At 42.2% G+C, this 14,662-nt stretch overlaps 1 protein-coding gene and 2 non-coding genes across 3 annotated transcripts in view; all 3 read left to right on the forward strand.

Moving 5' to 3' along the window:
* The window catches only part of SF3B3 (splicing factor 3b subunit 3), a 28,592-nt gene that overhangs the window by 953 nt on the left and 12,977 nt on the right, over positions 1-14,662 (forward strand). Inside the window, exons 3-14 of the mRNA XM_009090679.4 lie at positions 350-676; positions 1,773-1,945; positions 2,300-2,441; positions 3,379-3,491; positions 4,179-4,316; positions 5,478-5,581; positions 6,793-6,958; positions 7,398-7,493; positions 8,017-8,089; positions 13,427-13,578; positions 13,973-14,128; positions 14,280-14,435. Of these exons, the coding sequence (XP_009088927.1) occupies positions 350-676; positions 1,773-1,945; positions 2,300-2,441; positions 3,379-3,491; positions 4,179-4,316; positions 5,478-5,581; positions 6,793-6,958; positions 7,398-7,493; positions 8,017-8,089; positions 13,427-13,578; positions 13,973-14,128; positions 14,280-14,435 (1,796 nt within the window). The remainder of the gene's footprint in view (positions 1-349; positions 677-1,772; positions 1,946-2,299; positions 2,442-3,378; positions 3,492-4,178; positions 4,317-5,477; positions 5,582-6,792; positions 6,959-7,397; positions 7,494-8,016; positions 8,090-13,426; positions 13,579-13,972; positions 14,129-14,279; positions 14,436-14,662) is intronic.
* LOC115484078 (small nucleolar RNA SNORD111) lies at positions 1,002-1,083 on the forward strand. Its single transcript, XR_003944810.1, has one exon. It is a non-coding gene; the product is annotated as a small nucleolar RNA SNORD111 (small nucleolar RNA).
* Positions 3,644-3,723, forward strand: LOC115484081 (small nucleolar RNA SNORD111). The gene has a single exon (XR_003944813.1). It is a non-coding gene; the product is annotated as a small nucleolar RNA SNORD111 (small nucleolar RNA).

Genomic DNA, 14,662 nt, shown 5'->3' on the forward strand with positions numbered 1-14,662 from the left:
CAGTTTGCTTTGGTACCTGTGGGGCCTTTTTGCTGGTATATTATCATTTATTCTTGAGCGTTACTTGAGTATTGGTAGCTTGTGGAAAGATTGAGAGAAGTTTGGCTTGATTATTTATCAATCTACTTTATCTATAGATTTAGTTTAGTATTCTGACCAATTTTCTGATGTCTTAAAAGATGTTCAAACAGTGGTGGTACATATTGTGGTGAATAAGTTTCTTTGAATTTCTCCATGGTAGTCCAAAAATTGGCATTTGGAAGCTCAGCTTTCTTCCCTTGCAGCACTTGTTGAAGTTGTGTGTTGTGTGTTCTGCTGCTGACTTGTGTTCTTGTTTTGGGTTCTTCAGGAACCAAACAACAAGAAATTGTTGTTTCCCGGGGCAAGATCCTGGAGTTACTGCGCCCTGACCCCAACACAGGGAAGGTTCACACGCTGCTGACTGTGGAGGTGTTTGGGGTCATCCGGTCCCTCATGGCCTTCAGGCTGACGGGGGGCACCAAAGACTACATTGTGGTGGGCAGCGACTCGGGGCGCATCGTCATCCTGGAGTACCAGCCCTCCAAGAACGTCTTTGAGAAGATCCACCAGGAAACCTTTGGCAAGAGTGGCTGTCGCAGAATCGTTCCAGGCCAGTACTTGGCTGTGGACCCAAAGGGCCGCGCCGTCATGATCAGTAAGTCTCTCTGGCAGCTTGTGTTCTTATTATTTTTGTCTTTTGTCTTGTAGATATTTATTTTGGAGCAAGTTTCTGCCAGGTATAATTGGAATTATAATTAATTATAATTGTTTTAGGCTGTGAGCTATGTCAAGGAGAACACAGGCATTCAGAATTGTTCCTTGGTGCTGGTGGAATTGCACAAAGCAATTGTAATGCTGAGCCAAAACAAGCTGGAAAGAGACCAGTTTGCTTAGCAGTCTGCAGAGCCCTGAAGTGTGGTGTGTGGGAGAGAGGACGGGATTGCAGGTGTCAGTGCTACAGTGTAGCTAGTCGGTTCCCATGGCCTGAAATGATGTTCTGAGTTCATGTCTCTTCTCTGAGATGTCTCATGGAGACAGCCAGATGCATTTCTGATCAGGCTTCACAGGTAGAAGGACACTTGGGAGAATTATTTTGGTAAGATCTAGCATGAGATGTATGGAGCTTTCTCAGGTTACTGAAGGCAGTTCTGTCCAGTGCTAATGGTAGTTTACCAGTATACTGGGAAAAGGAATAAATAATACTTATTTTCTAGCATGTCTGGTTTTCCTGGGTGAGAAAGTAGCACAGTCGCGGTTGTGCCATTCATGTTGATATTTGAGTGGTGTTTTTTGAGTTGTGGATGCTGTGTGTGAGGCCAGGATTCATTTTCTTAGTAAAATATTTCTGTAGAAAAGTTGTCGTACAAGCTGTCTTTAAAGAGCAGAACATCTGGATGCTTCTTTTCATTTGTCTTGGCTTCATGCAGTCTGTCATCTCTTGTGTGATAAAAAGAGCAAGTAGATCTGCCTTAAGCCATTTTAGTCGGAATATTGGGCCAGGTGAATGTAGCTCAAAGGGTCAGGCTTTGTCTTTAAAGGGCTGAATTTGTCATTTTGTGCTTGCAATCTGAAAGATTTAAAATGAGACATTCGAGGTTAATTTGTGGCACAGAGGACAACACTAGTGGTGAACTTCAGCTGAAGTAATGCTGACGTTCTCTTGTCAAGTTACAACTCGATTTTGGGCTGCAAGTATGGTCAGATTTGATTATCAAGTAATGGGCTTCACATGCTGTTGTCCTTTCTTGCAGGTGCCATTGAAAAGCAGAAGCTGGTGTATATCCTGAACAGAGATGCTGCTGCTCGACTCACCATTTCCTCCCCACTGGAAGCCCACAAGGCCAATACCTTGGTCTACCACGTGGTGGGAGTGGACGTGGGGTTTGAAAACCCAATGTTTGCTTGTCTGGAAATGGATTATGAGGTGAGAAGAACTTCATCTCCCTTTGCTGTATTTTGACCTTTGTTGTTCCTATTCTGTTCTTCATCTGTCACTGGGGAACATTGGCTGCTTCTGCTGTCTGGGACAGTTTTTTTTACAGGCTTACTGTCTTGCCTTCAGCCAGGATGGGCAAGTCTCTTCTGTCTTGGTGATTGATTATTTTTGCTTTTCAACTGAAAATATGCCTGTTTTCTTGGTCTGAACTTCTCTTGTGCAGCTTCTAGCAAGTCTTTTGGCTGCCATTCTGTTGCTACTCAAAACTGTTTCCCAACGTGTCAGCTTTGCTCCTCCTTTTAATCCTTTTTTTCAAAGACACCTTGATGTGTTCTGTTTTAGGAAGCAGACAATGATCCAACAGGTGAAGCCGCAGCCAACACACAGCAGACATTGACATTTTATGAATTGGACTTGGGTTTGAACCACGTTGTCAGGAAATACAGTGAGCCCCTGGAAGAGCATGGCAACTTTCTCATAACAGGTACCACCCACAGAGTTGTTTTTGTATGGGTCTGCTTGATTCCTATTCCCTAGGAAAATGCAGTCAATACTCTTTACACCTTAGGAGTTGTTTCAATTGTAGTCTTAGTCATTAGTATAAATTAATTAAGTAACCTTGCAGTCAGGTAATGAGGGGTGGTTCACATGGAAATAACACAAGTATTCATAGAAGCAGCTGCTGTTTCAGAGTGCTGTGAAATCAGATGGTAGCAAAAGGACTATAGTTAATGTGTAGGTGCTGTTTTACTCTCTTTAATGGATTTCCATCTGCTAAAGCCAGTAGATGAATCTGTGGAATAAAAGCCCACTTGGAGGTGTTGGATGCAAAGCCAGTAAAACACTTTCAACCAGGGAAACAGCTGCAGGTTCCTCTCCAAGCACAGAAGGTGCTGAGCTGGGAGAGCATCTTCGTTTGCTTGCCCTGTTGCATCTGCTGTAGGCAGCTGTCAGACAGAGACCAAGTATTGTGCTGAATCTGATGATATGATTTGTTACACTGAGATCACAAAGTATGGTTTTAGAAATGCTTCTATTAACTAAAGATGATATTTGTCTGGTGGATTTTTCTAGAAGCAAAGATACCAAAAACCCAAGGGATGTGTTTGTCTGACAAGTTGCTGATGTGGTATTTTGGGTGTGTCATTGCTTTCTAGACAAGAATAAGCCAGTAAAAGCCATAAAACCTAAGCAGTTTGTCAGAAACTGCATTCTTCCAGATCCCCTGATTCCATCTGCCCTGTTCTCATGGTGGCACAGGCAGCTGTACTCAATCTTTTGTCTTTTCAATAAGAGCAGATTCATATATGCAGGGTGATATAGTGTGTTGGAAATAATGTTGCTTTAAAGAAAACTAAATGTTCTGCAGACAGCCAGTCAGATCTATGGTAAAGGCTTTTCTCCCAATAACTTTCTTTCAGTTCCTGGTGGTTCTGATGGCCCCAGCGGGGTGCTGATCTGTTCTGAAAACTATATTACTTACAAAAACTTTGGTGACCAGCCTGATATCAGATGCCCAATTCCCAGGAGACGGGTGAGAATTTTTTAAGATTATGAATGCTTGGAATTTGCCTTTCAGGGTTAAGGGCACCAGGAAGGTTTTAAAGTAAGAAAAAAAGGAGTTAAAAACTTGCTTATCTACTTCGCTGGCTGTGTGTTATCTGGGAGGGAGGATGGAGGTGGGCATAGCCTGAAGTGATGAGTGTGGTTCATGTCTCTTCTCTGAGATTTATACTGGAGATACTCCAAAGACTCTGATCAGGCAGCACTGTCAGTGCAAGATAGGATTACTTGAGATGCTGAGCAGTGGCAGTTGTAGCTGCAGGTGAATTCAACAGCTGCTCTGTTGCATCTAAGGCTGCTTCCTCTCCCTTTGGTATTAGGAATGCAGTGCTTTGAACACCTGCTCAAAACCAGCTCTGTGTGGCTTACAGCCCTTTCCTGTGTTTTGGGCTTGGATGTGAGAATTGTCTGGAGAGGAAAGTACAACGGATGAGGGATGATGCTTGGGCATAATGTCCCACATTTGTATTTCCCTCTGGGGCAGAGATGTACCAAAGGGGACTACAGGTATAACAAAGGGATGTGCTTTGTGTTAAAAACCTTCTTACATACTGTGAGCTCTTAAGGCACCTGTGAAATGGAAATACTTCAGTCAATGTAATCACCTCTGTGCTTGTCAGATAATTCCACCAATGACCTCCACTCTCTTTCCTGACAGAATGACTTGGATGACCCAGAGAGGGGTATGATCTTTGTCTGCTCTGCTACACATAAGACCAAGTCCATGTTCTTCTTCCTGGCCCAGACAGAGCAGGGAGACATCTTCAAAATTACTCTGGAGACTGATGAAGACATGGTAAGCATCACATGAATGCAGAAGCATTAATTGAGAGGAGTTCTTGGTTACTTTCTCTAAGGTGATACGTATTTACTCTTGTGAGTTTAACTGTGTAAGGGAACATGCTTTATGTGATTTGTAATACAGTTAGCACTGGTCACCACTGTGGGTATTACTCATAAAGAGACACGGTGCAAGGTTTGCAAAATCCTCTGAGGATTAAACTGCAGTCACTTGAGCATACTTTAAATGTTCATGAGGTGGTCTTTTTTTAAAATATGTAAACCATGGTCCATGAACCTCCTGGAGAGTATTTCAGTAACTTAATTTTTGGAACTTAGCTTCCCTGGATTTCAGCAAGTACCTTCTAGTCTCTTAATTGAGTGTTTACATTCTGCAGTCAATATTTTTGCAAGATGAGGTAGCTAGCTTGGCACAGCTGGACTGTGAGTTGAAATAACAGGCTTGCTGTGGCTTGCTGCTGCTTGTTTTAGTATTCCGCTCTGAAAAGTTCTCTGCTGCAGTGTGATTAGTTGGGTTTTTTGAGTAAATGTTGAATGTTAATTTTCCATGTAAACATGTCATATTTGGTTCACGGAGTGATTGTGTAGCAGGCATCAAGCCTGCCAGAGTTCAAGGAGTGTTTGGACAACGATCTCAGACACGGTGTGATTTTTGGGGTTGCTCTCTGCAGAGCCAGGAGTTGGACTTGATAATCCTTGTCAGTCTCTTCCAACTCAGAATACTCTGTGATTCTGTGATGTTCAAGTGCCTGAAGATTGTTCTTGGATGTTTCACCAACAGCTGTTGTGACCATATCAAATTTAGAAATTTGCTCAGGACAGGTGTTTTTCTAATGCTGGAGAATTGGTGGTGTTCAGTGAAGCAAATTTCTTTTCTCTTAGGCAGCTTGCTGTTTTTACAGCTTTTATTTTCCAAATTGACTCTGTTAAAAAAGGCAGAAAGTCTTGGAATAAAACAGGCAGCCTGGCTTGTGTGTTCAAATAGTCTGTTGGATGTGTGATTTATAATCTGGTGCCCCAAACTACTGATGTGTTAAGCCTGGCCTGTTCTTGTTCCTTTTTTTGGAGACAATAGCTAGTCAGATGTTTGTTGCCAAATCACACACGTGGAGCTCCAATACTTTAGCATCATATTCACATCTTCATCCGCTTTCAGGTAACAGAGATTCGGCTGAAGTACTTTGACACTGTTCCTGTTGCTGCTGCCATGTGTGTGCTGAAAACAGGGTTTCTCTTTGTGGCATCTGAATTTGGAAACCAGTGAGTAAACAGTTTTACGTCAGAGTTTTTCCCCTGAAACAGAGTGGTTCTGTTCAGGCCTGCAGACTGACCCTTGAACTTGCTGTACATGGAAAGACAACACCTCTGATTTGATGGGTAAATTAGTGCTTTGTTCAGAGGGCTTGAGAAGAACAGTTGGATTAGATTATATAAATGGGGGAATTTTCTTGTTGTTTGAACTCAGATTAGATGATGAAGTTCAGAGAACAAAAGGTTACTTGCTGTTGCAGCAGATTTTGGAAGAATTGAGCACTTGCTGTTTGTGTAGGGTTCATCGCATATCTGATGAATTATCTTTTCAATTAGCTTAATAGTTTTGAATTTGTGTGTGTATGGCCCACTCAGAAGTAAATAGGATTCCTTATTAGTAGCTGTGTTCCTTTCCTTACTAGATGTGTACTTGAGGGCTTTCTCTTAATTCATGTTTGGTCTTCTAAATACTCTAAAAGATCATGTACACCTTTGAAGATCAGCTTAACTGTGTCTGAGGGAGGAGTTGACAGGAATGGAGATTTTGCTGACTGGATCTGCAGTCAGCCACCTGAGGGAGCCCCAGCCAGTTTGCTGGACTGAATCAGAATTGAGGAAGCCATATTCAGGCTTTATTAAAACCAGGAAGTAACTCAGTCTATCTTTCTGTGGGATTTTTTTGGTTGTGGTTTTTTTTTTCCTTATCTGAAGTTTTATTTGATTGTTGTGTTAATTGGGCTCATAAATTGGAATAGGGAATGTGGTTAAAACTAGTATGATTAAAAAGGTGAGAGTATTCCAATAAAATAGATAACTGTGGAGTTGAAGTCCTAGCCATTGGCCTTGCTTTTGGCCTCAGCTGTCAGTTGCTGCTTTGGCTTAAACACAGGAATATCTAAAAGGCTCAAGGGTAAACAAAATACTGAAACTCTGGGATACCTTACCAGTGACAGCTGTGAATGTGAAGGGCTGAAGCTGAAGGTTGTGGGGGGGTTTCTTGTTCGTGAGTTTTGGGGGTTTTTTTCTTTGCAGGCCTCTGATTTTTTTTTAATATATTTTGTAACCCAGAAGACAATCCTTAAAGCCAAATATTAATAACTGAATAATGTAGGGTTGGATGTCTTTCTTCTCCACTACCTGAATATCTGGTCAAGTCTTACTTAAAGAAGGCTCCATGAGCCTTGCTCTGAACATGCTGACACGCTTTTTTCTGTCTCAAGTTACCTGTACCAGATAGCTCACCTGGGGGATGATGATGAGGAGCCAGAGTTTTCCTCTGCCATGCCTCTTGAGGAAGGAGACACATTCTTTTTTCAGCCTCGACCTCTGAAGAACCTGGTGCTGGTGGATGAGTTGGACAGTTTGTCTCCTATTCTGTGTTGTCAGGTATGTTGCCATCAGCAAGTTCCTGTCTAGCACATGTGTAAGTGGAGTCACCAGCTAAGCTATTTCAGGTTTCCAGAAATACTGCTCCAGGTAAAGACTCATAGAGAAGCAAATCTGCAGAGTTCTCAGACAGCTGCCTGAGATTGGTACCTGGCCTGGTAGATTTGATTTATGTGGCAATAAATATATATCTGAACACCAGGTGTCAGCCAGTGATTCTGTGATGCTTCTGTGTTGACCATCAGACCAGCTGTTTGCAAAGAGATTTGGTAACACTTAACATTCAGGGCAGCAGCTGCAACGTCCGTGGCATCCCCACAGCTTTTGGTGTTTGAAAAAACATTCTTAAAGCAGAAGTGTGAGATATATATTTTTTTAAATTACTTTTTTTTATTTTCTTGTTCCATGGATGTTATTTTGACACTTTTTCTCCACACAGATAGCAGATTTGGCCAATGAAGACACACCCCAGTTGTATGTGGCTTGTGGTCGGGGGCCCAGGTCATCCCTGAGGGTTTTAAGACATGGACTTGAGGTAAGACCTCCAGCACTTTAGAAGAAAAACCTGAGAGATGAGGGCAGTGTGAAGAAATCCTTGAAACAAAGTTGCTGAAATGAGGGGATTCTCCTTTGCTGTGGTCTGGAGAGCTACTTTTTCTTGCTTTATGAGTATTAGAAGGGTTGTATTGTTTATTCTTACAGTCTCGAAGGCTTTTTGTTTACTTGACTTCAACAAAACCTGCATTTTGTTTCTTCTAATACTTGAGTGTATTGAGCTGGAACATTCCTGGTGTCTGCCAGCTGCTGGTGATCTCTGCTGGGGGTGGATGACCTTGTTTTAAAGCTGATCATCCAGAGCAATAATGTTGCCATATCATTGCTGACCATATTTTGCCCTGTAGCAGATCTGGCATGGGCTGAGAGCATCAGAATTGGGAATTGTTAGCTTTTCTGCTCAGTTGTGGGAAAGCTTTAAAAACTGCTTGTGGTTTGATTGCTTATTCTAGTAAAGTCTAAACATCTGTTTGCAAAAGAACCTTCTTCCTGTTTACTCTTAGGTATCTGAAATGGCCGTCTCAGAGCTGCCTGGTAACCCCAATGCTGTATGGACTGTGAGGAGACATGTTGAAGGTATGCAGTATTTTCCTGAAGCACAGGGAGGTCATAATGTTTGTTGTTGTTTTCTGTCCAATGAGATGGGAATGGTGCTGCTTGATGCTTGTGTGCCATCCTCAGAAATTATGGTTTGAGTCAGCAGCCACCTGCTTGTCTTAAAAAGCCACCCACCCTCTGGTCCTCTTGTATTGTCACACTTTCTTTTGACAAAGAAGCAGCTGCCTGCAGCTGCATCCATCACCCAGTATGCTGTGTCAGCTGTACATTTGCAGCCTGAAGCTGCTGAACCTCTCATGCATTCCCACTTCCCATAAGTTTTTGCCCATAAGTTCTTGTTCAAACATCAGCAGGCAACAGCTATTCTTGTTGTTGGACTGTACTCACTATTCATGTGTGTGTTGACAACTGCAGTAATCAGCTCTTTGTGAGAGAGTGGGATACAAATTATGAAACAAAGATGATAAATCAGCAACAGTGTTTGCATTTTATTACTTCTTTCTGTGCATATCTGTGAAAAAAACACTCTGGACTAGGACATATCCTCTGTTCAAAAGCCAGCAGTGTGTAGAAGGTTTGTTATTCCAGAAAGATTAAAATTACAGGTTGGCAGAATATACTGGTTTGGGGGTGTGGTTGGTTGTTGGGTTTTTTTAAATTTCGTGGTCTGAAATAATAGCCTTGCTATTACTAATGTACAAGAGGAAATGTAGTACCTTCTGCCTTTCTCTTTATGGTGAGAGCAGAATTGCACAGAAACACCTAAAAAGCTTGTAGGGAATCAGTTCTGGGTGCTGGCAGTGTCAGGGATTATTTCCCAAGCAGTGCTTTCTTTAACTCTCACAGAGACTTCCTAGGTTTATGCAGGGGATGTAGAAAGGTCAGATTGTTGCAATAGAGGCCTTAGCCTACTATGGTGACATGATACCTTGTATTTCAGCAGAATAGTGTCTTCAGGGAACCAGTAACCCTGTGGGAATTTCAAATCCTGCAGTGAGATGTACCTTGCCCTGTGAGACCTGCCATGAATTCCTGTGCTCATGTCCTGAAATTCGTGTATTGTCTAAACAATAAAGGAGGAACTTTAAACATAAAGTGTCTTCGTGTCCTCGAGAAGTAAAAGGGTCAAAAGAAAAGTATTTTCCCAGTTCATATTAAAAAATACATGGTTTTCTGAAAAGAAGCATTCTAGTTTGTTAGAAACCTTTTCTCCAGCATTCTGGAAAAGAAGTTGCTAAGATTTCCTCCCTCTGAGGACTGGAGGCTTCTGACATCACCTTACGGTTTTAAAATCTTTTCTCTTGGGGTTCCAGAAGAAGACTTTGACTTTTCAGGAGGCGAAGGACCATTGATGATCTGCAGGAAGCAGGACCAGTCTCATTGCCTTCTCTTCTTTCCACCTTCCAAATTTTCCAGGTGTCAGCATGATCATCTCCATGATTCAGAAAGGCTGGAATCTGTAGTTGTTAAGCTGTACTACTCACTGAATACATTTTATAGTTCTGTGAAACTGATTTCCAAGTTCCAATTCTTGGAATTCAGAAATTATTTTAGTAGGTTTTGGTCAAAAAGAGTCCAGAACATTTTCAAACATGTATGAAATCTTTAAAGTGCCCTTGAGGGCACACTTGGCAGCGTGGGGTTGCCCAGCTCTCCCTTGATGTTGCAGTGTGTGCTGCAAGGCCTCTGTAAGAAACACCCAGGTCTGCAGTCTTCAAAGCAAATACTAACCTTGGCTGGTACGTGGTGATACTCACTACCAATACCAAGCCTTTTTTTTTCTTCCACAGGTGGCTGGTGGTGGAGGTGCTGATCACCACAGGTGTGTACCTACTGCTAGGGGCTACTGTACAGTACCACAGGTTAACCACAGAGAATCCCAACAGCATGGGGCTGCATTGATGCTAAGCAGTTCACTAAACAAATTCTAGAAACCGGTGTGTAGTTTAAGATTGTTGCCTTTGAAGTTGAGTAGCTGAGGAGTAGAAAGCAGATCCCAGTCCATCTTGCAGTCCTTGGGAAGCTAAACAATCAGCTGTGTCTCTGTGGGACAGTCAGTTCTTGCTAAAATTGGATGTGTGTGTTTTTGGGGTATTTTCAGCTCTCTTGTAGACCAAGATTAGGCTTCCAGCTGCTTTGTACAGACCTCCAAGAGAAAAAGATCAAGTGTGCTTGGAGCAGTTGTAGGTATTGTTGGCATGGGAATGTCCTGTGGTTATGGGATTCGTCTGCCTGTGAGACAGAAGTGGGTAGGATTTGCACCAAACCATTCCAGTTGAATGATCTGTGGGTGTAGGTGTGTGCTCTGCTGTGTTGACAGATGGGAGCTAAGAGCCAGCATTCCCTACCTGGCACTCTTGCTGGAGGAGCAGTGTGCAGTGAGTCAGCGCTGCAGAGTTGCCACGCTGTAGTAAACAGAAGCCCAGACAGGAAAATGTGCTGTCATCCCCTCAGAGTCTGTTAACTGAGAGTGATCCTGAGCTCTGACACTGCTCACCAGTTTGCTCACTGAACTCCTCTGAGCTCGTGGTGACTGTATTTGTATCAGTGCAATTTCAGATGCTGCAGTGTGAGAAAACTGTCCGGACTGGACTGGCATATAAGAATGGAATTCTCATGGACTAGCTCAAACTGAATCCATGATAAGTAATAAAAAGCACAGTAGTGTAGAGTTCATGGACTGAAATGTCATGTTTTTATAACTGGTTGTGATGTTTGCATGAAGATGCAGAAAACTTGTAATGCATGTGTAGGAGAACGAGTCCAGCTGTGGCTCTTCAGAGTCATTAAAATGTCTCTGTTACTCACTGAAAGGAGCTGACTGGTGCAATTAGTACAGTAATAAGCATCTCTGAAGTCTTGTGTCTGCATACAAAATGATGTCTATCTGTTCAAAACTCTGGGGAGCCTGATGTTTTGCTTGGGATTGTTGAGACATCTTTTCATATTAAAATCTGTTGATCTTTTATTTTTCTAACTGAGAACACTTCTCAGTGTGCCCTAGGGATTTAGTCTTCTTAATTTCGACTAGACTGCTATATTTTCTAAACCAAAAATGTATTGTTTGAACCTAGATGAATGTGTCTTATTCACTGACTTAATTCTGGTAAATCGAACCTTTTATTTCAAAAGCTCCAGCAGAGAGTCATTAAGCAAAACAGACTTCAAGCAAAAATGCACTTGTCACTATTATTGACATAAAGGCATGCTCTAATATAAATGTAAGCCAATAGAAAGAAAGAGCTAAAAAAGTATTAAGAGGTAGGAATGAGTTTTTGTTTAGATAGGACTAAGGGAATCTGTTTTGTTTTCAAATGGGAGTTCTTTGTCCTATACCAAATCACATGCTTAAACCTCCAGCTGGGACACAGTGGTTTATCATGAGAATTGACAGCCCCCAGGGAGGAAGGCAGCAGCTCTGAAGTAATTTGGAAAGCAACAGTGGTCTTTGAAATGAAATTCTTAGAACATCCTGTCTATGGGATATTTATGAATCAGATGCTTAGTCTGTGAACTGCTAGAAACTCCATGATCGAGGAATTCTTGTAGACTTCTGGTGTTGAAAAATCTGTGCAAGTCCGTGGGAGAAGCTGCTGTGTAGAAAATAAGCAGTGTGTCTTGCTGAACTCTTATAATCTGCTGTTAATGTTGGAGGAATTCTCCTGTTTAGCCAAGCATTCAAGTCATTGGTGTTACTGATGGAGTTCTCTCTGCAGATTCAGTTCTTGCTTTCTCATTTCCCCAAATGGACCAGTTCCTCTTTGTAGAATTTTGGAGTTGTTGGAGGTTATAGGCTGTGAGCAGTTAATAGAGTAGTAACAGAGTTTATGCCGCAGACTTCTGTTGAAATTGCTTTAGTTACACAGAACTCTTCAGTTTGATCAGAGCTGTGGTCTGTGTACCAGATGTTGCAGAGAAGAATGATGTTTTTTTTTTAATTTTTCACTTGCATATTTTCAACTGTATGTAAGAACTTTTTGTTATAAACGTGACACAGCAGGTTTGGCAATGCTTCCATCTAAACAGGGTGGATAAGAAGAGGATTATTAGTTCTTGAAGCATTTGTTTTGGTTAACCCAGCTCGGGTTCTTTAAGCTGTTGCATTGTATTTTGTGGCATCCTATTCCCATCCCAGTGAGACTCCTTTATTTTCCTTTTCTATTAAATTTATTAGCCACTTCTCCATGTCTTCTATGTTTGAAAATTATGGAGAATCTCTTTTCAAGGGCAGAAACTGACAGCTCTTATGCCTTCACCTCCACTGGGTACACTTTGGTGCCCAAGTCTGAGTTAGGTTAAAATGAGGAATTTTCTTTTTAAGAAATAGCAGCTGCATGACAACAGCAGTAGAAGTGGAGTTGCTTCTCTGAGGCAATCTTATTTCTCTTCCAAGGCTCCTGGCTCCATTTCCCAATAGACTTCATTGTTTCTGTTGCTTTTGTTATTCTCTGTTAATGAGATTGTCCTCTTCCCCTCTTAAGACCTATTGCTTTCTGCAGAGTGAAAGCAGAGAGCAATGAACTGGGATTTTTGCTTTACCCAGTCCTACTACCCTCATTTCCCACAAAGTTTCCCTAAGATTATTTTGATTAGCATAGCTCCTCCATGTCCAAGCTACAGGAGTCTCCCACGCTGTCCCCCTTGGGAGAAGCCAGTACTGGAGATAATAGAGTAAACACTGACCTTTACTTCTATTGGGATAAATGACAGTATTGCAACTATCTTAAAAATGTAATTGTTTCTTATCCCAGGAGACTCTCACAGTGTGAATGGAAGCCAGTTGAGCTTCTGGAGAACAGTAAAGCAGGTTTAACCCTGAATTCTGCTGCAATGCACCCTAATTGTTCTCTGCAGCCTTTTATTGTGTGGCTGCTAGATAGAGACTGTGGTCCTGCAACCTCCTGTGTGCAACATCTGTGGTGTGGTTTCTGCAGATAGATTCCTTATGTTCAGATTTTTGGAATATGTATTTAGTTTGACTTTGTTGGGTATTAAATCTGGATTCAGCTCTTTGGGTGAGGGGGAACAACTGTCTTAAAGACTTCAAGAACTTGAGCATTCTTTGAAAAAAAAGTACAAGAATCGTGCCTGCCAGAATCCAGAGTATTATGAATTGACTGTGGATCTGGATCATGGTTTGATCCCTGGCTCGGTGCTGCATTGTTTGGTGTCCGGCAGTGGCTGGCTTTTGGACAGCGTGTCCTAGAGCGAACTTGTGCAATACTGTCAGCAGCTGCAATTATCGCAGGAATTCTGCTGAAGAGTAACTGCTAGACATTTGACTGCTGATGGTGTTGGGAAGCCTTGCATTTATTAAATCAGCACTCTTTTTTTTTCCTTGTCTCCCTTGACCAGATGAATTTGATGCCTACATTATTGTGTCCTTCGTAAATGCCACACTGGTGCTGTCTATCGGAGAGACTGTAGAAGAAGTGACTGACTCTGGATTCCTGGGCACTACACCAACCTTGTCCTGCTCTCTTCTTGGTGATGATGCTTTGGTACAGGTAATGGAAAGCTGTTACTTACATGTCTGCTGTCTGCCACTCTCAGCTGGCTGCACAGTTGTGATTTCTGCAGTAATGCAACACATGTCTAAAGGTGTGGGTTGACAGATAATGATGCTGATTCAGCCTTTCCCTTTTTATATCTTGCTAAGTGAAACTGGACAAGTTCAAAATGGTTATAATCTCCTTCAGTAGTTCCTTGCTGTGGTTGAAAAATGCAGTTCTCCCAGCTGGCAAGTATTGTCCTGCTGGTTCAGCCTGGTGCATAGTTCAGATCACTGGCTGCCAGGAGTGGTTCTTACCTTTGGCAGCTGCTGAGCCAGAACCACCAGTGAAAGGGGAGTTGTGAAGAGATGGTAAATACAGAATTGATGTGGCATTTTTTTTTCTTCAGGTTTATCCAGATGGGATCCGGCACATCCGAGCAGATAAAAGAGTAAATGAATGGAAGACACCAGGGAAGAAAACCATTGTAAAATGTGCTGTGAACCAAAGACAAGTAGTGATAGCACTGACTGGAGGAGAACTGGTTTACTTTGAGATGGACCCGGTATGTGTGTTAATATTGTGAATGAGTTTGGAAGAGTGAGGTATGGGTTAGTAAATAGTTTAAAAATTGTGGTATTGTTTATATAACAAATCCAAAGCATTGTTTAAAAACAAAGTATCTAATTAGTAAGTCTTACATTTTTCTCTCTCAGTCAGGACAGCTGAACGAGTACACCGAGAGAAAGGAGATGTCGGCTGACGTCGTTTGCATGAGCTTGGCCAACGTTCCCCCTGGGGAGCAGCGTTCCCGGTTCCTTGCTGTTGGACTGGTGGACAACACTGTCAGAATTATTTCACTTGACCCTTCGGTGAGTAGCTGCTCTGGTTTTACCCTTTCATTGGTTTAAAATGTTCAGAAGGATCCTCCAGAGTTAGACTGTAACCATCCAGACTGTCTTTCCGTATTCTGATGGGTGAGCAGGAATGGACAGATTGCATGGTTTTTCTCTGCTGGTTGGCAGGAAGCATGGCCCTTGATCCTTCCCTCTAACAGATACTCTGGTTTTATTGAGAATCACTTATGCCTTTGGAGGTT

Source organism: Serinus canaria, chromosome 11 (assembly GCF_022539315.1).
Source record: "Serinus canaria isolate serCan28SL12 chromosome 11, serCan2020, whole genome shotgun sequence".
NCBI lineage: Eukaryota > Metazoa > Chordata > Aves > Passeriformes > Fringillidae > Serinus > Serinus canaria.